Raw genomic sequence first — 25,449 nt, 5'->3', positions numbered from 1 at the left:
GGGAATATAGAGTCTTAAGGTTGCGGAAAGGTTTCGTTAAACGTATTATAAATCCTAGCATTTTGTTGGCTTTGTTGATGATTGCATCAGTGTGTTGAATGAAGTTTAATTTCACATCCAGTATTACCCCAAGGTCTCTGATAGAATCTACTTCTTTGATTTGTGTCCCGTTTAATGTATAATCAAAGGAAATTTTATTTTTGTTACGTGTAAATGATAATTTATTGCACTTTGAGGTATTTACAACAAGTTTATTTGATTCACAGTAGTTAAAAAGACGATTGAGATCCTCTTGAAGTTTAATGCAATCTTCGATTGATTTGATAACTAAGTAGATTTTTTTATCGTCTGCATATGCTAGGTAATTGGCATGTAAAAAACATTTGTGAATATCATAAATATACACATTAAATAATAATGGCCCTAAATGAGAACCTTGAGGTACACCGGAGGGCACGGAAAATAAACTGGACTTAATTCCCGCAACTGATACACATTGAAGTCTGCTCCGAAGGTATGAAGTGAGCCACCGAAGTAAATCACCATGGATGCCTATTTGACTTAATTTTTTAATTAAAATGAAATGGTTTACTTTATCGAAGGCCTTAGAGTAATCAGTGTAGATTACATCTACTTGGTTTCTATTGTCCATATTGCTCGTTAAATATTCCGTGAAATTTACCAAATTTGTTAGTACCGATCTTTTTTGTAGAAATCCGTGTTGTTGGTTTTGTATGTTGCGAACAATTGTTGTATAAATTTGATCGTAGACAATTTTTTCAAAGAGTTTACTAAATACAGTTAGAATTGAGATTGGGCGGTAGTTTACAATGTTGCTTTTAGAACCTGTTTTATGAATAGGGATTATAGTTGCTTCTTTAAACTTTGTAGGAAATTTTCCTGCTTTTAGTGACATTCTAAATATATTAGTTAGGGGGTATGAAAGATTTTTTGCACATTTTGAGATAAAGTATGGCGATATACCATCACTGCCAGCACCCTTACTAATGTCTAAATTCTTCAGGTATTTATTGATCAAAAAATTGTTTATTTGTACGTTCCCAATCGGGTTATGATTATTCATATAGGTAAAACTATCGACTATACTGGGATCATTCGTGTCCTTATCATTAACGTAGGTGGACTGAAAGTGTTTAGAGAAAAGTTGACACACTTGTTGAGCACCGGTGCCTGACTCATCTTTAAGGTGCATGATTTGTGGGATGCCATTTGTTTTACTTTTGCTTTTAGCATAGTTCCAAAGTTGTTTATTATTATTTATAAGAATATTAGATTCAACTGAATTTATGTACTGAATAAAGCAATGCTTCTGTAAGTTTTTTTGTTGGGTACGTTTGATTGAAAACTCTATGTAGTCTACTGGATTATTATTGGATTTCCATTTTTGATGGAGTTTTTGTTTATCTTTAATGATTTTAATTAGAGAAGCTGAATACCAGTTTGGAAATTTTCTCTTTTTGATGATACGTTTAGGGACAAACTGGTTGATGGTACTGTTTAAAATGTTGTAGAAAGAATCGACTACTACGTCAATATCCGAATTTTCTATCTAGTTTTGTATCTATCTACATTTGTTATATCTATGTATTGTAATTACTTATACAATTATTATTAAATTCACCTGCGAACAAACTGATCTGGCAGTTTAGCGGTTTCATGATATAAAATAAGAACAAAATTAAATATTTTGAGACAACACAAATATTAATCAAATAAAATTAACTGCCCACGCCAGGATTTGAACTGGTAGCCTCCCGATTCGTAGCCAAGGATTGTAACCCCTCAACTACGGAGGCTGTTAAAAGTTGTATTTAAAGGCTATGTAAGTAATGGAAATATCTAGAATTATCTAGAAATTCTTAGCTAAAAAAACCGGTTCCATGATAACTCAACACAGTGACAATTCAAGTCATTAGAAACGATGAAAAATATTTTTTTTTAACCCAACCAAACCTAACTCAACCTAACCTACATAACCCAGTTAATAAAGTTTTTATCACTTTCCATGACTTCATATAACTTTTTAAAGATGTGATGAATTATCATTGTGATGATTTATCCGGTTACCAAAAAAACTGTACTGATTTCATGATGTCTGTTCTCATATTTTTTTGTTGCTTCAGAACACAGATACATAGTATAATGCATTTATAAGACTTCTTATGTACTTAGGGTTGACAAGCGAAGTGTTTTAAAGATATTTTTGTGTAATTTTTTATAAAGTGAAATTAACAATACTATTAATTAAAAATAAACTTAAATTGTTCTACAAGTGTATGGAAAACAGAATTTTTTTTATTTGAAAGCCTTACGCGTCCAAGACATTAATTAACGAAGCCATCCTTTCGTATCAAGGAAATTTATTTGTGTTTCATTCTACCCTTGATATTTGAGACGTTGTTCCCCATGGCAGTTTTATTTACCCTTACAGCTGAGAAGATAAGAATTAGATTCGAGAAGATCTTTTTTTAAAAATAATATTACCAAATGATTCAATTGAAGTCGTAATCCAACGAATGATGATGCCATTAGATTATTATTCAGAATTTGCAAAAACAATACTTTATTACATTTTATACAACCTTCTACAAGCCAAACATGTACTATTCTATATTTTCTGATAATTTATGGCTTCGTTATTGTACTATTGTACACGTTATTGTACTCGTTCTTTTTAAGTGGGTTTAAATTAAGATTGAGGATACTTTACTCGGTTATTTGCGTACTGAATCGATTAGTACTCGACGAATGGACTGTAATTTTTAAAGACAAAATAAGAATGAACAATCGTGTTTATCACAAGAAAAAATAGGAATGGGAAGGAGGTTTATTCACCTTGTGAATGTTGTAGCTTCAATTGGAAGTTCTGATGTTGGTCTTGATGTGGGCACTATAGTCTATGGATGTACATCTAATATTTTTTCACCATATGAACGGTGTTTATGTCACAAATAGTCATTGTTTCATTACATGAATGGTGTCTTGATCATTCTCGATAATATACAACACTTATTCAATGTATAATGATTGGGGCTGATAAATTATATTTGTTTCCGACAATTATTACGAGGGGGCAACAAATATACAACGACGAAATTAATACCAATTAAAACAAAAGACACTAGCTTTTTCCTTCTATTTTCAAATCTTCCTAATTTTTTTGGAAGGTAAGACCTTTAGGAAAATGAAATAAATAAGGGAGAGGGCAATTTAGGTAGGAACCGGATTGGAATAACCACAAAAGTGTTTCAATACTAAACACGGTTTATTCCATAAAATTACTTAATCAGCAGTCAAGATTATCTCAGAGCAGAGCCAAATGCTAGTGGTAAACTCTCATTTGGGGGGATGTTGTGGAACGAAGAAGGAGATGGGTAAGATGAAGATTGGTCTTTACCTTTAACTCGGCTAAAGCCTTTTCTTAATGAATGATCGTTTCCCTTCAGGGGGATACAGAGAGTACCTTCTAGTCCCACTACTCTGTTGTTACTTAAGTAGAAGTACATACACAGCTATTTTCTTTAAAAATTAATAATCCCTTAAACGTATTTTTATTATAACTTAATTATACTTTGAAGGGCGCTGTGGGGAAACTTAAGCGAGGCATCTCGTTTAACTTATCTTTGAAAGTAAATGGTTGATGTTAAGTATTTATATATATAATCCAAGTTTCAATGTCACGCAGCTCGAGACACGTTTTGTAGAAACTTTACAATAAATACCCACGCCTTTTAGATACACAGATTTCTTAGATAATTCAGAATTCGCGAGAACATAAGATTACAACCATCAACTTGATTCTTGGGTTACTAAAACTTTATTTGGGTGTTAAGTTACTTGTGAGTTGGTGCTTAAATTCGTGGCTTTTTGTTTCAATGGTAACAGTGTCTTGGAAAGATTTGTTTTGACTTTCGTCAATTTGATTTTAATGTTTTTATTTATTTATTGCATCTCACTATGCATAAAACACTTTTTTTTCACATAAAAATCAACCTCACTAGGACTAAGCCTGTATCGAGGTTAAAAATTTACATTTGAGTGAAGCAAACATAAGAGTATCACAAACATGAAGTAATTCTACATACAAACACAACATATTTCAAAATTAAAGAAAAAACGAGTATTAGATGTGTTACCAGATGGGTAATTTGACAGTATACTGTAACAATATTTGAGCCATAACTAATCATTAATCATTATTCAAAAGAAGAAGCATAGTAGATAGGGTGACATTCAGTTTTTAGCAATGGGACTTATATAAAATCTTATTATCTAAGAAAGGACAAGGATGAAAAAATATTAAGACAATCGTCTGTCAATACATAAACCTTAATTAACTTTTAAAATTTAACTAAGGAATTGGTAGACTTAATATGATTTGGAAGAATATTAAACATAAGTGGTGCCTGATATAAATAATTTCTTTGACCAAAATAAGTTTGAGTATGTACCGCCACAAAGTTCAATGTAGAGCTAATTCTAGTTGTCCGCATTTGTTATGTTTTTTCAGCAAATTTAATATTGATAAAAAATCGACAAAGTATTTGAGTGATATCTAGCTGTTTTATGCACATAAAATTACATTCCTTATAAAGTAGGTTGGATGGATAACAGAATTTTTTTTTGTACATCACCTTAAGGATCAATTTTTGAGTAATATTTAGTGGTTCAACATTGGACTTTAAACATGATCCCCAGTATACTATGTTATAAGAAAGTCGAGATTTGACTAAGGCAAAATAGACAGTTTTTAATTTCTCTTTGTCCAATATGTGTCGAAGTTCTTGAAAAATAAATGTAAGTCTCCTGATATTCTTCGTTAAATTGAATATATTGGTTGGATTCTATTTTTTTTGCAAGTTTGCGATAATTGTTTGCTAAATTGGTGTGTCAAATATATACCTACTCACGTATGCTTTTGTTTGAGATCAACCAAAAAGTTTAGAGCATCAGAATTTGCTAGAAAGATTTTATAAGAACGTCATTGAGCTGCCAACACAAAACAAGAGTTCGATTGGCACAATTGCCTTATCTCACCCACCTTACTCCATAAGATTATCATCCATCCCTCTATCCGACAAAGTCTGGGAGATTTCCTCTGAGAATGATGGTGTTCAGCAAAAATGTGAAATATTTTCAAACCATATTAAAGCAGCATAGACACAGTTGCTGTTTTTCAGATAACAAAGAAGGCGTTTAACTAGTTAATAAGATTCTGTATCATGTTTATAAATAAACCACTAACTAGATCGATATTTCCGGGCTTTTTGTATTAAAAAAATTGGTCCTAAAAACCATAGATATGCCAACATAAAGACAGTAAAAATCTCATTTGGAGCCTACTTATTATACTATACACCAATGAAAAACTCTGAAATTTCATTCAATAGATTTTCAGAGTTTTTCATTGGTGGATTTAGTTAGGCAATCATATGATGTCACAATATTTAATATGATTAACGTTCTTCCTTCAAGAACAAATAGCAAAATACTAAATATTAAAAAAAATTGAACTGTCTTCGTTATGAATTTAGAAAAGTAACCCATAAAGACCTATAACATAGTAATTTTCCAGAAGAAAATTAATTAAAATTTTCTATCATGTTTGTTTTTGAAATGTGTTTTAATTAAATTTGTTTAAATTTCTTTGGTTAATCTTGACAAAAAGTCAGATTGCAGGCAGCGCCATTTCCATTTACCTATTTATTATTAAAAAGCGATATTTACCTACCTCCTTACTAATAAACGTGTTTTAAATTAAAAAAAACTTATAAACAACTGTTTGCCCTACATTAATGGTTATTTATCCATTGTGTGTCATTTAAAACACCTTTATTAGTAAGGTCATCTGTAACAAACGTAACTTATTTGAAACGTAAATTTCTAATTAGTAAATCCTACAACAATAATAATATTATCGCATGAATTTTCACGGGTCTGCGCTAGTAATATACTAAATTACATACATGCAGGTTGCCAGGAAAATATGTTCTTTTAATTTATTCATTCAAATCAGTACACACAGTTCCGATATAATGGGTAAATTTTAATATCACAGACTGGATGGCAACCACGGCACACTATTTATAGTGCCAAATTTAGCCATTAAGCGCTATTCAAGTGGAAAACATACAATTCAAAGGTTTCCTTGTTGCACCAAAATGAATATTGGAAACCCATAAAAGTGTTCAAATCCTGAATTTTTAATGACCCGTATGCGGAAGTTTAATATTTACGAAATTTTAATTTTTTTATTGAAAATTTATGGTTTGAAATTAGGTTACCAAAACATGACAAAGCCAATATGTACAAAAGTTTACTATACAATTGATTACAATAGCAAACTATAAAGTGAACACCGATTGATTCATGCTGGATTGTTAAGCCATTTTAATCAAAATATTTTTTTTATAAATAATAAAAATGTAATAATGTTTGATTGTAAGGCATAACAAATAAGAAATTATTAAACATGGGTGCACGGTTACGGATTTACGACTAAAATAATTTAATAAATAAATAAAATTGGTTTTGGTCCACGGCAGAGTATTTCGATAAATTAGATGCGTCGTATTGCATAGGTATATAAAATAATAACTAATTGAAATTTTTATTCCAAAAATAAAGATAATTTTTTGTTCTTTAAAAATAAAAATAACAAGTGAAAAAATAAGGAATATTATATTTATTTATTTATTCACGCCTTGAAGCATTTACAAGTATATATTGTTGTAGGTAAGTTGTCCAGTACAATAATAAGTGTATAGTACATAACATTATATAGTGTGAACAATAGAAGCAGGTATAATACAAGTTATAATAGAAAGTTCTGTTATACAAAAGAGATAAATAATTGTAGGTAATAAAAAAGAGTAAAAAATTAGTACTTAAAGTACCATGAAAGTTGTAACAGAGAAATCTGTAGTAACTTTGTTGATATTTATAAAAATAAACCTGAACAGTTTGTTGTAAAGCACGTTTGTCTTTAGCGAACATTATTATGCCAGATTGGGTGTTTTACAGAACATAGCTAAATTAATACAGCGATAAAAGGTGCACATGAAAAGTATGAAAGATACACCGAATGAAAGATATACCAAATGAAAGATATACCGAATGAAAGATATACCGAATGAAAGATATACCAAATGAAAGATATAGCCAATGAAAGATATACCGAATGTTGTATAAAGGATGATATATTGAAAAGATTTTAAACATTTTTCCAATTATGTCTTTGACTGTGACCGGTTTTAACTTGTATAGCCATCTTCAGATTGGTACCATTATTCATTAAGCTATTGTTTATATGTAATTCATTTGGGGGAGGGGATGGGGGTTAAGTCTGAAGAGGGCTATAATTAGCTGAAACCGATCATGGTCAAAATCTCTAAATAATATAAAATAAAGTCGCTATCCGCTTCTGTCTGTTTGTGCGCTTAGTTCTCCTAAACTACGCAACGGATTTGATAGGGTTTTCACTATCGTTCAGAGAATTTCTTCCGAAAGGTTTGCAACGTGCATATTATATTAATAGAAAGTACAGAAAATTCGATGTTTTAAATCAAGTAGTAAAAAAACTATTTTCGGGCGCTTACATTGCTAACGCTGGCTAAACCTTATGAGATAAATCAAAATAATTTACGACGGAAATGTATATCTTAAAAAGGTCTACAGAAAAGTTCGTTATTTTTTTTATTTATTTTTATTTTATTTATTTTTTATTTTTTTCTTTTTTTTTCTTAGGTTTGTCAACAGTGATTCATATCAAAGCTCTCAAAATTCAATTACACTAATTAAACTCGGTTGATACTATCACTAATTACAGACAAACACAACATTGATGAACACAAAACTATAAGTAAAGAATAATGTACATGTATGCACAAATACATACACTTAGATATAAAGATTTCTTACAATTAAACTGATTGATCAGTTTTGTAAGATCTAAGTAAGAGAAAATAATGTACAAATAAAAAAAACTGAATAAACACATATAAAAAAAAAAGATATACATTTCATAACAGCAACAGTAATTATTTTATAGATCAACACGATTGGTAGCTTTAAGTCTTGTTTACGTTTGATTTGAAGGTAGCCAGTGATGACATTGACAAATCAATGGGATGACTTTTATATATCTCGTTAAAATAACGGCACATTCTTGGTAAAGGTGAGTCATACCCCAGCATAGTTTTATATTTTTTAATATGTAACGGAATATAATGTATGAGTCGGGAACCAATTCTAGGAACGTTGAACATAATTTGATAGAGTAAAAAAGGGCAGTTTATTAGAGCATTAACAATTTTGAAAAGAAAATTTAAATCAATATTTAGTCTTCTCTGTTCAAGGGTGCGTACATTGTAGAAATTTAGTCTATCGGTGTAATGAGGAAGTGATCGAGCTCGCTTATCACAATACGCTAGGTGGTACATAAAATGTTTTTGAACCAGCTCTATTCGCTGAATATGAACTTTGTAGGTTGGACTCCATATAGAACTTGCGTACTCCAATACGTTGCGGGTGAAGGAATTGTATAGCGTTATTTTTGATTTGGGATTCTGAAAATTTTTACTATTTCGTTTGATAAATCCTAGCATTTTTAGGGATCTAGAAATAATGCTGTCGATTGGAGGTGTGTAAGTTAGTTTTTTATCAAATATTACGCCTAGGTCCCGAATGGTTGTTATGGTATATGTTTATCTCCTTAGGAGAACCCCCAGCCATGCCGGGTACAGTCAAGTATAAGATAAATAGAAAAAAGTTTTAAATTGTTTTAATAATAATATATCATTATTACTCAATTCTACCACGAATTGTCTAAAGAATATAGCAATAGTAAAATAGGGTAACACAACAACAGTAAATCATGTGATACCTGTGCAATATTTTTAATATAGTGTCCTCTGCGTGAAAAGTTTTCTAAGCTTAAACTTTCTAATAAAAGTGTGTTTATCGGAATTGACCTGCCAGGTAAATCTATCAAAAATTTAAGCAAAACGAACAAACGATTCAAATAAATAATTATTTATTAATAAAATAATTATCTTTATCGCGTGTGTGGTACGATTAATATTTATCATTTCCGATTTTGAAACATAGAAGTTCATTAAACTTGAATAATTTTATGAATTATGCAGTAATAAAATTTCTATTCATTTTTCGGAATAACTTCATTGAGTAAAACCTCAAATTGTAATATTTAAATATTGAAGACAATATCAGTGATTTCTGAACGAAAATCTGAAACAGAAAAATCAGAAAAGGATACGGTCACATCTAGGACTAGATAAAGACCGTATCCTTTTCTGATTTTTCTGTTTCAGATTTTCGTTTAGAAATCACTAATATTGTCTTCAATATTTAAATTTTAATAAAATTTCTCCCAAACACAGAAAATCGAAATGAGTATTTTTAATGATGAAATAAATTTCAAGTTCAATTGAACAATTGTTTTAAAAATCGAATTACTTCAGAACAGTGAAAATATTATCTTTAAGAATTTGAACAATTCATCAAATTTCGAAGTTCATTTTCAAGTTCTGTTATTATTTCAGTTATGTGAAGCAACTGGCACATGGTGATATAATAACAGAACTTCCAAAGAATTTGAAAATAAACTTCGAAATTTGTTGAAATATTTAAATTCTGTGAAACAACATGTACTTATTTAAATTCAAAGATCATCAAATTAGATAACATCCTTGCTATTATATATTTATTTTTAACTGATTTTAATAACTTAAATTACTCCCTTTCGTTTCTAATCTATTTCATTGTATGTCAGATTTTGAAAAGTGTTATTTGGAGTTTATGCCACTTATTTACGATATTTAAGTAAAAAATTAGATCTTCCGGTTGAATCAAAGTCCAGAGGAATTTTCTCACACTTGCAAGGTGAGTATAAATCAATGAAAAACTCAGGAAAATCCTCGCAATTACTCAAGTTTGTTACACGAACCTTCCATTGTGATACAATCTCCATTCTATTTAAAGTGAAACCCTGACCCAAGGCTTTACGGAGTAAAAACAAACCAGTAAATCAGAAGCACGGGTCAAAAGTTATCACTCAGTGAATAAGTTCATAAAGATTCAATAAAATTTCGCACCGTGGGCGTGGGTATAAATGGAACCAAACTTTAAATTTATTTGCATGGATGTAAAACGCTTTGATGTAGGTTATATCTGATGGATTTCGAATTTGTTACTATGTACGGTAAAACCACGGAATTTCCCTAATAAAAACTTTATTCCTAGTGGAATGTCGGACACGACATTGTCCGACAAACTGGAATCATTTTATTTTGATGATGAGCCAGTATTTTGGCTTGTTTTAATGTTGTACGTTTTAATGGTCCGGATATTTGGCAACAAACTCTGTAATAAAATGATTCTATTATTTTAACTTTTAAGGAAAACCACTTGGCTTTTTTAAATATTGGAAACAATACTGCCTCCAAAAGGATCCGAAGTTTTTTTAATAATTATTTATGCATATTTTTTTACTGATACAAATAAATATTCAGACCAGAAACATCACTTAAGCTATTGAAGCAACCAACATTATTTCTATTTTGATTGGCAGTTTTTCAAAAGCGCGATTATGAGGGAATATTCCATAACGTGGTGTAAATCGAAAAGTAATATGTATAATAAAATAAACACCATAGGTATCTTAAATACCTTCATCAAAACAGTAATTAGATTGACTGATTGTAGTGAAGTTCTGTTTGAACTCGACCATTTGGCATTTCATCTGTGTGTAAATTTGTTTGTTAAGTTTCAGTCCGGGCTCAAGATTGGTGAATACTACATTTTTTATCCCTACAGAATTTGCATCATAGAGGTTCCTGCCATGAACCTAAAAAGCTTTGGACCACATTAGTGGGATTTTGTATGAATGGCATTGAAGCCAAATCTAGGGTGACGATAAATTGCCTGGCAGCTATCTCGAATGACAGGTTTTTTTTAAAGTTAGCCAAACGCAGATGTTCCCGAGGAAAAAAATTCTCTCGGGGCCTAGAGCCATTGAGAAATTAAAAAAAAAACAATGCGTAAACTATTTATAGTTATAATTTAGTAGGTAGGTATTTAATAACCTACTTACAAATCTTATGATTTCAGAGGAAATTTTGGTTTTGATTTGTTAGAATATTTATTAAATTTAGTAACGTACTTTTGTGGACGCGGTGTGTAATCTCACGGAACAACTAGTTATGACAAATAAATTTCAGGTCATATAGAATAAGTAAAAACAGAATAAATGAGAAAAGACTTTTAATGGAATTTTGAGAGAAATACTTGAGCTTTTTTCAGCGTTGATCAGTCAACCTATGAAAATAAAGCATTTTAAAGCTCTTGAAAGAAAAGCCTTGAAAAAAAATACGATACTTTTCATTTTATGTTAGACACCTAAAATATTGATCGCACATTTTCCCTTGAGTTTTGCTAGAAAAGACAGCCTCAAAAGGCGATTTTTAATCGTTCAATCTGATGTTGCAGAACGGAAGGAAGAAATATTTCGGATAATTTTTGATAAATTTTACTGCCGTGGAAAATAAAATGCCTTTAATTGTCTCAAAAATTAATAATCGATAGGCAGATGAAAGAAATAAAATATCGCCCAGAGTTTTGTACTTAATATCAAACTTTGGGCGAAATTTCTTTTCAAGATATCGTTCGAGTTTGTGAAAAGCGAAAAACGCTAAAGTTGATAATAAAAAAATACATATTAAAAGAAAGCCGTTTCGTGTTTATTTACAACGTGTTGTAGCACTAAATAACGTTTATTTCTTTGTTTATGTTACATTAATAGGTCTTTCAGCAGATGCGAATTCATTTTACTCACAAATATTTACAGAAAAATAAAATAACAGGTTTAACACCTACTTTCGGAAGTGAACACAATTCAAAGGAATAGGAAAAACATTTTTGACCATGGTGAATGTCGGCATATTATTAGCATTATCACACGATTAGATTAACTATTTGAGTAAATCATGTTACAAAATACTTTAGTAAAATGAAATATCTTCTTAGTTTTTTTAAAATTTATTTTTTATTTTTTTTATTATTTATCAAGTAAATAAAAACAATTTGTACAAATTTAGGGTAGTCCCACAGATGTCATGTGGCAGCTACCTGGCATGTAGGTTCTACCAATTAAACATTCTACTAAAAACAAGATATGTAGGCAGATACATTAAAAAAATTCAAGGATACATGAAATTTTCATTCATTAACCACAGCTTTACCATTTTAGGGCATATTCTCTCATTTTTATAAAATTTAACATATTTATTGGTTTTACTGAAAATCACTGGAATTATGTATTCAAGAGTACGGCTTCCATATTTATTTAATATTCGAGGAGTTTTTAGGCCCTTTCCTTCTTTAAATCTTGGGGTATGTTTGTGTACCAGAGGGTTGTAACCAAGGGAGACCTTTTATTGTAAGTAGGCTCTCTGATACATTTAGCACTTTTAAGATATGTCTCTGATTGTAAATATTAGATGTGACAATTTTTTTTACTATGGCCTTTGTAAATTTTGAATATATTTAATTCAAATAGTCCTTGCGTGTAGTCCAAGTTCGAATTCCGTAACTAAAGATGGATTCGACGATAGAAAAATATAAGAGTTATTTTACTTGTTAGAGCTATAAAAACTAGATGCGCTATACAATTAGAGGCCCTTTGCGTAGTAACATCTCGCGTAACTAGTTTGACTATTCGTATGCGATAAGCCGTGCGTGTAGACCGTATTCGGTAGATTTAGTTTAGAGCATTAGGAGCGTTGGAGGGCAGTTCGCGTAAAAAAGTGGAACGTATTTTTTTATTTCATGTGTCATCTAAATATAATAATAAATTCATGGTTATCAAGCAACAAGTTGATTCTGATTTTATGTCTCGAAAATCAATTTAGATTATATAACGTGTAATCTTTCGCCATAAAATAGTAATAAAATATTACAATTTCTTGGAAATAATTTTAAATATTAAACCCATTAATGAGTTAATAATTTACACTGACGAATATTTATAGCTTCAAAGTAGATTTGGGATTAACGAAGAGGCGTTAAGTTCTCTAAGAAATGAAGACAAATGTGAACAGAATCTTTAAGGGAGATTTATGAGCCTTGAATGTTTGGTTCGGAATCGAGTTAAGAATAAGCCATCTGAGAACGACGAAAATACCAATTCGAAATTTTTTCAAAGATCCTAAGTACGTAAATAAAATTAATCACGGACTTATTTTTTATAGGGCAACTTCCAAAAACAACGATTTGAAATGATTATATTTCTATACACACTTGGCCTAAGTTTATACTCATTTTTTAGTAAGTTTAGTTATGATAATCAAATTGTTTTTTTTTAATGTGAAATCCGCACAAGAGTTCTAATTGCTCCCAGCTGTCCATAGCCAGTGGTATTATGGCATCCATAATAGAGTCAGTAGATATGTTTTAGATGTAAGTTACTATTTTTAAGTCCGTAGTTATGAGCCTTAGTCGTAAGTCACTAGAAACTAGTTAGTCACTAGTTATTATGAATCCCAGTCGTAACTAAGCTGTATTTATTATTTAATAAATATATTTGTACAGCGCGCTTGATGTGATTTCACGTTATGTAAATTTGCCAAATATTATTATAATTATAATTAGGTTTTTGTCTTCAGGCTGAAGGAAGTGGGGAGGGGAAGGTTGGGTTGTACATTACTCTTCAGATGTGTCATTTACACATCGGTTAACGCCATTTCGAGCCAGGTTTTGATTCTGAACGGTGGTTTTCACCAGGGCGATACTGAGAGTATCTCAACTGGAAAGTTGCGTAAATACGCGTTGTATGTATACCTACCTACTGATTCCTTAATTTTATGTTTGATTGTAAAATCATAAGCATGTGATATTATTATCATAATATGCACGCAGAGGCTTTGCCTCTGTGATATTTAATTGTTACACATTGCCTTTAATTTTTATAGCTGTTCCAACGACATGACATGTTTCAAGCATTCATGTTTGCATGAAAGTTGTGTATATATATGTACAACGTAATAAGAGGAATTGATAAAAAATAATACCCCTTTAACAATTTCTACGATATAAAAATAACACGAACAGTAAAAGAACGACCGTTGAATAAAGGGGGGTTCATAAGAAAAATTAATAACTAATTATTTACCCTAACTTTATCGCCGAAATGATTTCCCGGTTTTAATTAACTCCCCCAAATGTTAAATATTTAATTCGAAATCCGTTTTTAGCGAGGCTTAGGTATATTAATTTTCCTCCCCGGAAAGAATAACAGTCTTTAAATTATTACAAAGAACAGGGAACGTCTGGAAATAAAGAAATTGTCCATAAACTAAAATGCAATTACGCTCCGGCAACAAGGTTACGAGGTCCCACAACTCTGTTAAAATTGTGCTGTAAATATTGTTAAGGTTTCAGGAAATGGTTTATTACTTCATAATGATAAATGGTAACTTGACAGTTTCCAGTTTTTTTTTTGGTTTATGTGAAACCGCATAAGATTTCCATCTGTTTCCACCCGTCTGGAGCCAGTGAGACTATGGCATCCCCACTTGGGATAGGGAGGAGAAGGATATGGGAAAGAGGAAGGAAGAACGCTTCAATTCTGATTGGTGGTCTTACACAACGCATTTTTCAGCGATTTCGAAATATGAAATCACAACTCAGATTTAATATGGTCATAAAATACAACCCCGCTAAAGTAAATACAAGGCTTTACATTTAAATTATGAATAACGGTGCGGTTCATTTTCAGGAAAAGTAACTGAGCTTTGAAAAATGATTATATCCTTTATTACGCAGGTAACAAAAGTACAAGAGATTTCATAACAGGGAAGAAAAATAAGTCCAATAAATCAGGATTTTTGATAAAGCCTGTCTTACACCTACCAAAATATATATTTGCTTTCAAATTGTATGAACAAAAGATATGATCATATTATTATTTGCAACAGCAATTCGTAGGATTCAAATCTGCCACTAGCGTGGAAGTGAAATAAGTGCATAATACAGGGTTTTCCAATAAGAGGTGTTATTTTGATATTCAATCGTAAAAGATCAATGGTTTCGTTGCTTGTGTGGCACGTAGCGAAGTTTTGTTGAAAGTAAACGTTTTCCAAATCAATACCATCCAATTCCCGCCATAAAAAATCATTAATCATCTCTCGATAGCGCAATCTATTCACCGTAACTGTTGTTCCAGCCTTATTTTCAAAAAAGTAAGGTCCAATGGCTCCGCCGGACCATAAACCACACCAAACAGTCACACATTGAGGAAAGAGAGGTTTTCAACAATAACTCTTGGGTTTTCCGAGCCCCAGATGCGACAATTTTGCTTGTTGACGAAGCAACCGAGGTGGAAATGGGTCTCATCACTTAAGATGATTTGCATTTGATTCACTCAAGTGAATTTTAATAATTTAAATGCGTTGTTGAAGCGTGTATCGTTCCATTTTTATGAATGGCGTAGTTTCTACTTGTCAAATGCCAAAAAATGACAGCTTCAAAAGTAGCATCTACCGAAATAGCGGGCTATTCAAAATAACACCTATTGGAAAACCCGTTAAAACAAAATAATGTACAGCATGAGTATGTTTAAGTATAAAGCTTATTACACACGAGGGATAAAATATATATAAAATATAGGGGAACGTTGGGTAATAAATAATAATACATATAATAGTAAATATATAATTTTAACAGTTGTTAAAACACGTACTTTACTTACATTAAACAGTGATTGCTGAGGTTATTTGAAGTAAAAATGTTGATCATATGATTTTCATCTCCGGTGACTTTTTTTCATCTATAAATATATTTGTAAAGCAGAATGTATTGGACTGTCAGCTTACGGCTGGGGGTTGGAGAATTACTCGGCTGAGTCAAATGTCACCGGAGACCAAAATTTCATTACATTTTTCCTTAAATAATGCCTGGAATCACTGATTAAAGTAAGTCAGGTACTTCTCTTAACACTTCATAAATATATTTAGGGGTGTTCATAGTATAATCCCATGCGACTGTCACATATATTAATCAAATTACGTTACCCGTGTGTGATGACTGTATAGGTTAGTATGGCGAGTATTGCAGTATACAATAATATTAAGGCGATATACCACATCCACATATTATATTCCTCGTGTGTAACAAGCTTAATCCTCGTATTTTATGTATTTTTAAAAACTCGGGGCAAGGCGTTTTAATAAATTATAAAAGGGTTCTGATCCTTTGCCTTTGAAACAGAACCATGACATGCATTAATCATATTCATACGCAGGATATTATACTGGTAAAAAAATTTGCGTTATTATTAAATAAAAGTAAATTTTTATTTTAAATACACAAAAGACATTACAAAATTAAAACTAGTGATATATTATGTTCTCTAGCATTGCTAGCTATTTACTGAAGATTATAGCCGTTTTCGATTCTACCCGTGAAGAAAACTCGTGGATGGTCAAGAAGAAGTAAAGTCAATTAAAAAAAAACACACGTCGTTATTTTTTTATATGTTTATTAAAAAAAGTAATGTTACATCACTCACAAAAAAATTATTAAGAGAGGTTCCTCAGAGATTGATGGATAGATCCAGGAAAAATCTGATCTGATGGAGCAGGATAAAGACAGGGTGGAATACGATAAAATAAATGTTCGATTGTCCGGTGGGCTTGACGGATCGAGTCTCGATTTTATATGCATACTAGAGTGCCCGGGCACACGTTGTCCTGCCACAGACCGCCTTCTATGTAAGGAAGTTAAAATTTGTGGTTTTATTTATTTTGGGATAAGAAATTTGAAAACAAAAACTTCCTATCGGGTCCAAAACTATCCTATATTTCAAGCTGGAACCAACCATATACCTTTCATTGAAATCGGTTGAGTGGTTTATATATATATTTATAAATAATTTGTACATTTATTTATAACAATTACAGGTAATAAAGCCTAAGACGTTATAATTGTACCATTTATGCAGTGTATATGCAATGCCAAAAATCTCGCAAATGCGCTATAGGACACAAAAAATAAATCTAATTTTTTATCTACCGCATTCAAAAAGCATGTAGCTCTCCCCACAGGTGAGTTCATTAATAAATTAGTGCGGCTTGCTCTACTATATAGAAGATTGTGATGACATCCTCGAGAGTGAGACTCTGGTAAAAAAAAATTTAATTGGGCCAGTATCTCATTATTAGATAAGTGACCGTTTATTAGTTGGAAAAAATATTTAAGCAATGCAATACCTCTACGTGTCTCTAGGGAGTGGTAATTGGTCATGCCTAATATATAAATCGATGGGTAAAGCCAAGGGTAACGTCCATAGAGCCGCGAGAATAAAAACCTTAAAAAAATTTATGGACTCTTTCAATGCGTAAAGTGTATGTTAATTCATGTGGAGCCCAGATGATCGAGTTTGATTCAAGTATACTTAGGACTAGTGTGTTATATAATAACGTCAGTGTTTTTGTGTTACGAAACGGATATGAGTTTCTAATTACGAAGCCGAGAAGCTTGTATCCTCTGCTTATTAAATCATCGATGTGTTGGTGAAAAGTTAGTTTGCTGTCGTAAATAACTCCTAGATCTTTGATTTGGTTTAGGTGTTGGAGAATAATTTCATTGATTGTATATTCAAATACATGCGGTTTCTTTGATCTTGTATACGAGACGATATTGCACTTGGGTGTACTGAAGTTCAAGCCATTTATTTTGGCCCAGTTTGAAGTTTCGGAGATTAGCGTGTACAAACACAGTGCCACGTGATTTTTATATAATACTAAGATAGTAAATTCTTTATTTTACGTTAATAAATTAGATAAGTCGATTAAAAAAATAATTAGGTAACCTGCGTTCAATTTCACAGCCTAAAAAATATTAAAGCGGCTCTTAACTCTGTCTTTAATGGCTTATAAATGTAATAAAATAATTGTAAAAATTTGTTCAATTTCTTATTTGAAGGTTTAAATTTAAAAAATCATATAATATTTCACCAACTAACCTGTCAACGTTTTTTGGCATACTTAAAACGACTTGGAGTGTTTTTTTGTTTTCAATTATTACATACAAGCTGTCGTACCCTTAGATTAAATATATTATTCCTAAGAGAAAGTCCAGTTATATTCAATTTTTCAATTAAGTCCTAAATCCTGTATCTAAATTTCGCCAATAACAATTAGATAATGTTAATTAAGTGTTAATCTCAAGTGACCTACCAGGTAAGTATTGTACTGTATATTTTCTCCATAAATAGTTTTTTTTTTGTATTAGGCAATTCACCCTAAAAAGAGTGCTATGTGTCCACGAATAGTTAAGTAATAACATAGATCACTGTAGAAATGTATTATAAGTTTGTACAGCGCCCTTGAGGTGATTTTGCACAAAAACGGCGCTATACAAGTCATCCAATTATTATTATTATTTATTATTATTATTATCCGTAAATAGAATATACAGAACATAATTTTTGGGGTATTTTTATGCATATTTTTATAAATATCGATCAAAATACAAATTAGAAAGAGCAAAACACCGCCACCAAATACTAAATATATTCAAATTGCCGCCATTGAAAGGATTGTTAAAGTCAATACGCAACACCAACGCCTCTAGCGGCTAGAGTTTTTGATATTACCACTATTTCATGGGAGTTGGACGTATTATCAACCATTTAGGGTATTTATAATAAACAATTTTTGTTTTTGTTCTACTTTCGGCTGAAATTGAAACTTAAATAAGTTAAACATTCGAGCGCCGACAAGTTTTTTTTTGTTACACTTGCAACAGTTCCTAAAAAGATGCAAAAAATGATAAATTTGATTTTCTTTCAGCTTTTTTTGAATTATTTTTTATATAAGAGTTCTTCAATGTTAAACGAATTGCAAAGGTATAAAGTATCTTAGAATTACTAACTATTGTAAAAATAGTATGGTCTTTCTGTTGACAATCGACAATAGCAATACTTATATTATAACTTCGATTCAAATAAATAATCTTTTGAAAATTATTAAAAACTTTTCAAATTTAGAACTTTTGTATATCCAAATAATAGCTTCTTTTAAAATAATACTGAATTTATTAAAGCCGAACGTGATCCGACATATCACGAACGCAGGTTACTGTTTCGGAAAATGTAACTGTAACCGAATCCGAAACTTGATCAGTCACTAGTGCGATGTTGTTCTCGTGAAGATAACAAATGATTCTTCTAGCGCCCTCTGAAGTCTCAAATAACTTCTCAAAACGATAATATATTTGGAGATTCCATTATCCCCTTAAACGACGCAAATGACGAGGCTTTTAACCTTAGGTTAAACACAAAATAAAGGACCTAGGTCTCTTTATTTAACCTTACATTCCGATTTCACTTAGTAAAACTAACAACGTTGCAGCTGGAAAAATGATAGCATTTAAATCACCCCGTAATAAATTACAATAGAAAGGTCGTGTCTTAGAAGATAAACACGTAATAAAAAAAAAACAAAAGGTGATTAAGGAATCAAACCCCTAACAGCAAGAGTCTGCACTCCCTACACAGGTCAGAAGAACAACCTTGGGGTAGATTAAGGTGCTTATGGTGCTTAAGCTATACATAATATGCGATTCTCACCCCCAAAAGCATAGACCAATTCTCCCTCCAGAGGCCGCAATATCCCAGGATGGATGCCATGGCGGCCAAGGACCCCGCTGCCAGGAGGACATAGGCAGCCATGGGGTAGGTTAAGGTGCTTATGGTGCTTAAGCTATACATAATATGCGATTCTCACCCCTAACAGCATAGACCTGTTCTCCCTCCAGAGGCCGCAATATCCCAGGATGGATGCCATGGCGGCCAAGGACCCCGCTGCCAGGAGGACATAGGCAGCCATGGGGTAGGTTATGGTGCTCAAGAGGGATACGTACTGGTGCTTGCCGATCACGGTCCACAGACCCACGGAGAACACTGCTAGGCCGGCGAACTGAAAACAAATTATTTATTAGAATAAGCTAAAAAGTCAACTAAGAAATGACAGTTTAATTTATAAACATGTGAATAAAAGTTTTAAATAGAGTGGTCAAATTCAAGTAACATAATTATTTAAATAATAGCAAGTACAAACATTAGTGAAGAAGTCAAACCTAGTTTAAATAATCATTCCAGCGTAAGAAATTGAAAGATAGGTATGAAATATTTTGCCTGCAAAAGTAAGCGTGTTTAACATGGTGTTTTGGTAATACAGTATATTTACAAAGAGTGGTAGGCAATCTTTATTTCGCTTGTGAGAGTCCATTCAAAATATTTCAAATAGAAAGTTATTTTTTAAAAGAAGATTAATTTAATTACATAATCAGGCTCAACCCAATTTTCCTCTTCCGTCGCCCTTTTATGGCCCAATTACAACCAAGCTCACATTTCACGCCTTTCGTTATTAGGTGGTTACGATCCTTGGTTACGAATCCGGAGGTCACAGGTTCAATATATTTGATTAATTTTGCATAATTTCGCAATTTATTCAGTTAAAATAGTTTGTATCGCCCTGGTAAAGACCAACATTCAGAATCGAAACTTTGCTTAAGATGGCTTTATCCTTGTTTGTTGGCCAGCTTTAGATAGCCAAGTACTTTACCACGTTCCTCTCTCTCATTTCCTTCCCTTCCCCACTTCGTTCAGCCTCACAACATACCCCAATTGGGGATGCTGTAGTCTTTGTAGCTCGTTGGGAGCATTTGGGACTCTTGTACGGTACTGAAATTAAAACTACACCATTCCCAAACATAGATGCTACAACTCATAAAATAAATAACCAACAGATATTCATTTAGTCAAAAACTTAAGAAGCGTCATGTTGATAAAACGGCAACTCGGTTTTTAAAAACATTGATTTTTTAAAGTTGTCTAGTCATCGGGAAGTATAATGAAAATAATATTAAAGGTGTTATAATATACGTAACCCTTCAGGAACACGCTTGTACACGTTCACATGATGGTTGAAATATCTGGGAAAAGCGAATTCAAAGGGGAAACTCATTATTTTTTAGATGGAAGGAAATTCTCATACCTAATGACTTCAATGAGCTCCAAATTTAATACAGTAAGAATGAACTCGTATTTTCTTAATACTTAGCGTATCAATTTATACAAACGAGTAGTACGAGGAAATAATAAGCTTTTAACTAAAAAGTTGAGAATATTTTCAATTCCTAACGAAAATTTTATAAGGAATCTCCCGTATGAAAAAATGATTATTAAAAATAACGAATAATGGAATTCATTTTTAAAAAATTGTTGTAGAAAGACTTAACTGATAAATTTACGGTTTATCAATTTGGGAGGCCGGTTTGGATACTGTCGCCCCGGGAACCATTTATTGGATAACCAACACCTCTACCATAGATTACCCCAAGTGGTTCACTACGTTTGTTGATTTAACAGGAGTGTCCAGGTTTATCGGGAGAGGTGTGTTCAGGATTTGTCTGCCAACCAGTGGCGTGGCGTGCCAAAACGGAAAAGGCTGGTTTAGGGAGACCCTTTGACCTCTCCAACTGGTCGCTCGACCCATCGCCTTGCGCCGCATTGAGAGGGATAAATTCACATGTCCGTCACTTCTACAAACACTGATCCACAGATTTCTACCCAGCCCTCACACCCTGTACCTCTTCAGAACATCTTCTCCTTCCTTTCCTTAAAAAAGACCCTCTTTACAGCATCCATAAAGATGACATAGCCCCTGAGGGAAATCATTTTCTCCAAAGCGTGGGGTTATTGTAAAATGCATAAACGAAAATTTTCCTGGAGATTTTGGGGATGATTTAGGGTGGATATTATATTAAAATGTGTTGCTTATATTTTCGTACGATGCGTGAATTTATATTAATAACAAGCACATCAATCTGCAATTTCCTTCTGCAAATTATAATACCTGCTAACATGAAAAAATCTGTTTCGGTGAAATATTGAACAGTAAAATCACTCAAACGGTAAGATCCAGCATTTCTTAATAACCCATTTTGAGTTTTGAAATGCATTTTTATTAGCGTGTTAAATTGTCAATTATGTAAAAATAGTGATGGTATCTCCCAAGAGTCAAAATATTGTGTTTGATTGTTCTGAATTAGGCCGTTTTCTTATTTGTACTTTTGATGAAATTGTATCATATTTATAAAAATATTAGATGGTAAAATAAGTGTTTCGATCTCCAAAAATGTTAAAGTTATGGATTCACAAGTGAAAATTGGAAAAAATTATACAATAATCTCCCAACCAAAAGTAACATGCGGTAATTTTCAAAAAATCAAAATGTTCTGTCCTCACCGTACTTTAATTTATGATTCATTTGTAATAAATATGAAGTTTCGTTGTAGGAGAGGACCTCATTAAAATAATGTTGGTGAAGAAAATTAACGCTTTCTGGATGTCGGTTTGACGGCTTAATTTATTTCAGATTTTTAAAAAACCTCTTTTTTGTGAAACAAATGTGAATTTATATGTAGCTACGTTAAGAATCTAGATAGCACACTAACAGATAAATAATAAGGACGTGAAAAGGGAAAAATAAGATGTTTGAAATCATTTGTGACCGTAATAAATAAATAGTTTATTTTCAATACGGCTCATTTAATTTTTGTAAAATGGGGGCCTCAGTATGTGTAAGCACCCAGTGAGGCCCACATAAGCAAATGATGTTTTTTTAAAAGACTACAAAGTAAAACTTATTAACATATAAACTTTTATTATTTAACACGCGTTAACATATTACATTTTTGACTCAATAATATCATACAAAATTCACAACGTAGCGAAACGCGATAATGTGACATAATTTATGTACGGTAAAAAAAAACAGTTTTTATCATGACCCTTATGCTTTATGCTTTGAAAAGGGCCGAAAACAATAATCTAAATATTTATTTATCTCGGCTCCAGGCTAAAAGGGCACCGTGTTGAACATACGTTTAAAAAGGAAACATAAATTCGTACCGTTGTACCGTACTCGCGCAAGTTTTTCACAAAAAGCATTTCTCATCCTAGTAAATATTAAATTGTTGTTTGCATATTGACATTATCATTAATGCAATAATAATAATTGTTTATTCCAGAATGTGGGGAGGTTAGTGCAATCCCACACAATCCATAAAATATAACTACAATGTTATATACAGAGATACAATTAAGTACAAATAAAATAAAATATAAAATGTAAGTTTGAAGCATAAAGCAAATAAAAAATAAGAAAAAGTAAAAGGAACTATATAGAATGGAGAGTGATATCATAAAACATTTAAATTTCTTGTAAGCTTATTGGTATATCGGAGCGATAATTATGGGGGCCAATATTTTTCTCCAATGTTTTTCGATGCTCGATACTGAGGTCTGGCGGGATTCGATGATGATGATGTTTCTGGAGTTATTGATCCTTCCCCTCGTTCCGGGCTACCCTGGATCTCATTAGGGCTGCAAAGCCGGGAACTCTTCCCTCCATGAACATCGAGGAGGCACTGCAGTACCTTGGAAGTCCGAACATTATGCGGTAGGCATTATTATATTGAATCCGAAGCCTTTCCATGGTTCGCTTTTTGAAATTGGCGCACAGCTCGCAAGTATACAAGGTAGTGCAGAAAGCTGAGAATAGCGTCCTTTTCACCTGCGGGCTGCAGAGTCGAAATCTTCTACTGAGCATGTTACTTTTTATGCTCAGTGCTCGCCTCTGCCTATCGATGTCGTCGTCATCCGTTAAGTTGTTGGTGATGATATGTCCTAAATATTTCGTTGTTTCTACTATTATGAGAAGTTCTCCATTTAAAAACGCTGGGGGAATCTTTTTTGGTCCTTCTCTGTATTTGACGACCAGCAGTGCTGTTTTTTTCGCGTTATATAACATGTTTGTTTCGAGTGCATATTCTTCGCAGATCTTCAAGAGAATTCTTAATTAATAATTCTTCAATGAATCAATTTTCCCAGGTATGAATTTTGTATCAATCGAATATAATATTGCATTCTTATATAATGAATGCAGATACAGTCTTGTTAACTATTCAATTTTATCCAATTTTTTGTAATAAGGTGGCGGTCAATATTGGTTATATATTATAATACCTCAGTTAATAGCCCAAAAATTGTCTATTTTATGGAAAAATGCACATTTGGGAGAGAACTGGTTTTTCTTTTTCTGCTGCTGTATGGATAGGAATCATACAAAATTTCAAATTATTCTTAGGATGATCGTCTCAAGATACGGTAAGAAAAGCACAGACAGTTAATATTTTTAAATCATCAAAAACACTATGAACCATAAAGAAGAATTTACTGTTATTTTCAATATAGCTTAAATATATACTTACATGTATTATTTTTAAAAAAATTTTCAACACAGTTCAGAAAATTTGCGGAAAACTTCTTAAAAATTTTTCTTTCTGGCTTTGACGTTTTATTAGTAAAAATAAAAAGGTGTATTTTTGAAAAGAATTAGCATACCTAACACTAGCCCGTGAAAAAAATAATAATTATGACTTAAAATTAAACAGTAACTTTGTAAACATCACTTATGGGTAAATACTTAATGCCGACCGGGTTTCGTTACAACCGTAGCCTCATCAGGGCAGTATAATACTAAAAATCTAAAAATTAAATTAACATGTGTAGATATCACGGTAGGTGGACAGTCTGAGCTACAGTGGAAGAGGTAGGGATAGTTGGGAGATTGGGAGGCGAGTGTTCTTTGTCAATAGGGAACAATCTGAGTATAGGGCTTTTATTTAGGTTTATTTGGTTGTTGATGACTTTGCTATTGACGTTTATGGCTTTCCTTAACTCTAACGCTTCTAAGTTATCCAACCTAAGACCTATTCCGTTTTTATGTAATAGGCTGACGCCAGTATTTTTGTCGAACGTATGGTTTGTTGCTATGAGGTGATTTGCAAATTCGGAGAATCCATTACTGTTTAAGCATCTTAGGTGTTCTTTGACTCGCGTTTTGATATTACGCGCTGTTTTGCCTATGTAAAACGCGGGACAGTCACTACATTGCAGTGAGTAAATACCTGAGTGATTTAACCGATGTTCTTTGTCTTTAACGTTCATCAAAAATTTACCTATACTATTGTTAGTGTAAAACGCTGGTTTGATATCTGGTGGGAGGTTTTTTATGCTTTTTTGAGAGAAATTATCGATGTACAAAATTCTACGCCATTGTTGAGGTTGATTATTATTAGTTGATATATTATTATTATGAGGGGAGCTGTTAAATAGAAATTTGCTTGTCGATAATCTTTTTAATTTCTTGAAGAAATAATTATGACGTTTGAGAAGCTAAAAGTTTATGTAAAGAACACGTTATAATGAGGACAATAAGGAAATGCAGTGAAAAATATGATGTCTTTAAAAAATATATTCATAAAGATTAAAAAAACGCT

At 32.0% G+C, this 25,449-nt stretch overlaps 1 protein-coding gene across 2 annotated transcripts in view; it reads right to left on the bottom strand.

Moving 5' to 3' along the window:
• LOC149423679 (CD151 antigen-like) overlaps positions 1-25,449 on the bottom strand; it is a 490,631-nt gene that overhangs the window by 41,328 nt on the left and 423,854 nt on the right. For both annotated transcript variants that reach the window (XM_089631733.1, XM_089631734.1), the window contains one exon: positions 19,827-20,018. In XM_089631733.1, the coding sequence (XP_089487859.1) occupies positions 19,827-20,018 (192 nt within the window). The remainder of the gene's footprint in view (positions 1-19,826; positions 20,019-25,449) is intronic.

This window comes from Hesperophylax consimilis, chromosome 5 (genome assembly GCF_061612785.1).
Source record: "Hesperophylax consimilis isolate HC1 chromosome 5, BYU_Hcon_1.0, whole genome shotgun sequence".
In the NCBI taxonomy this organism is placed as follows: domain Eukaryota; kingdom Metazoa; phylum Arthropoda; class Insecta; order Trichoptera; family Limnephilidae; genus Hesperophylax; species Hesperophylax consimilis.
This window is presented reverse-complemented; position numbering and strand designations above follow the sequence as displayed.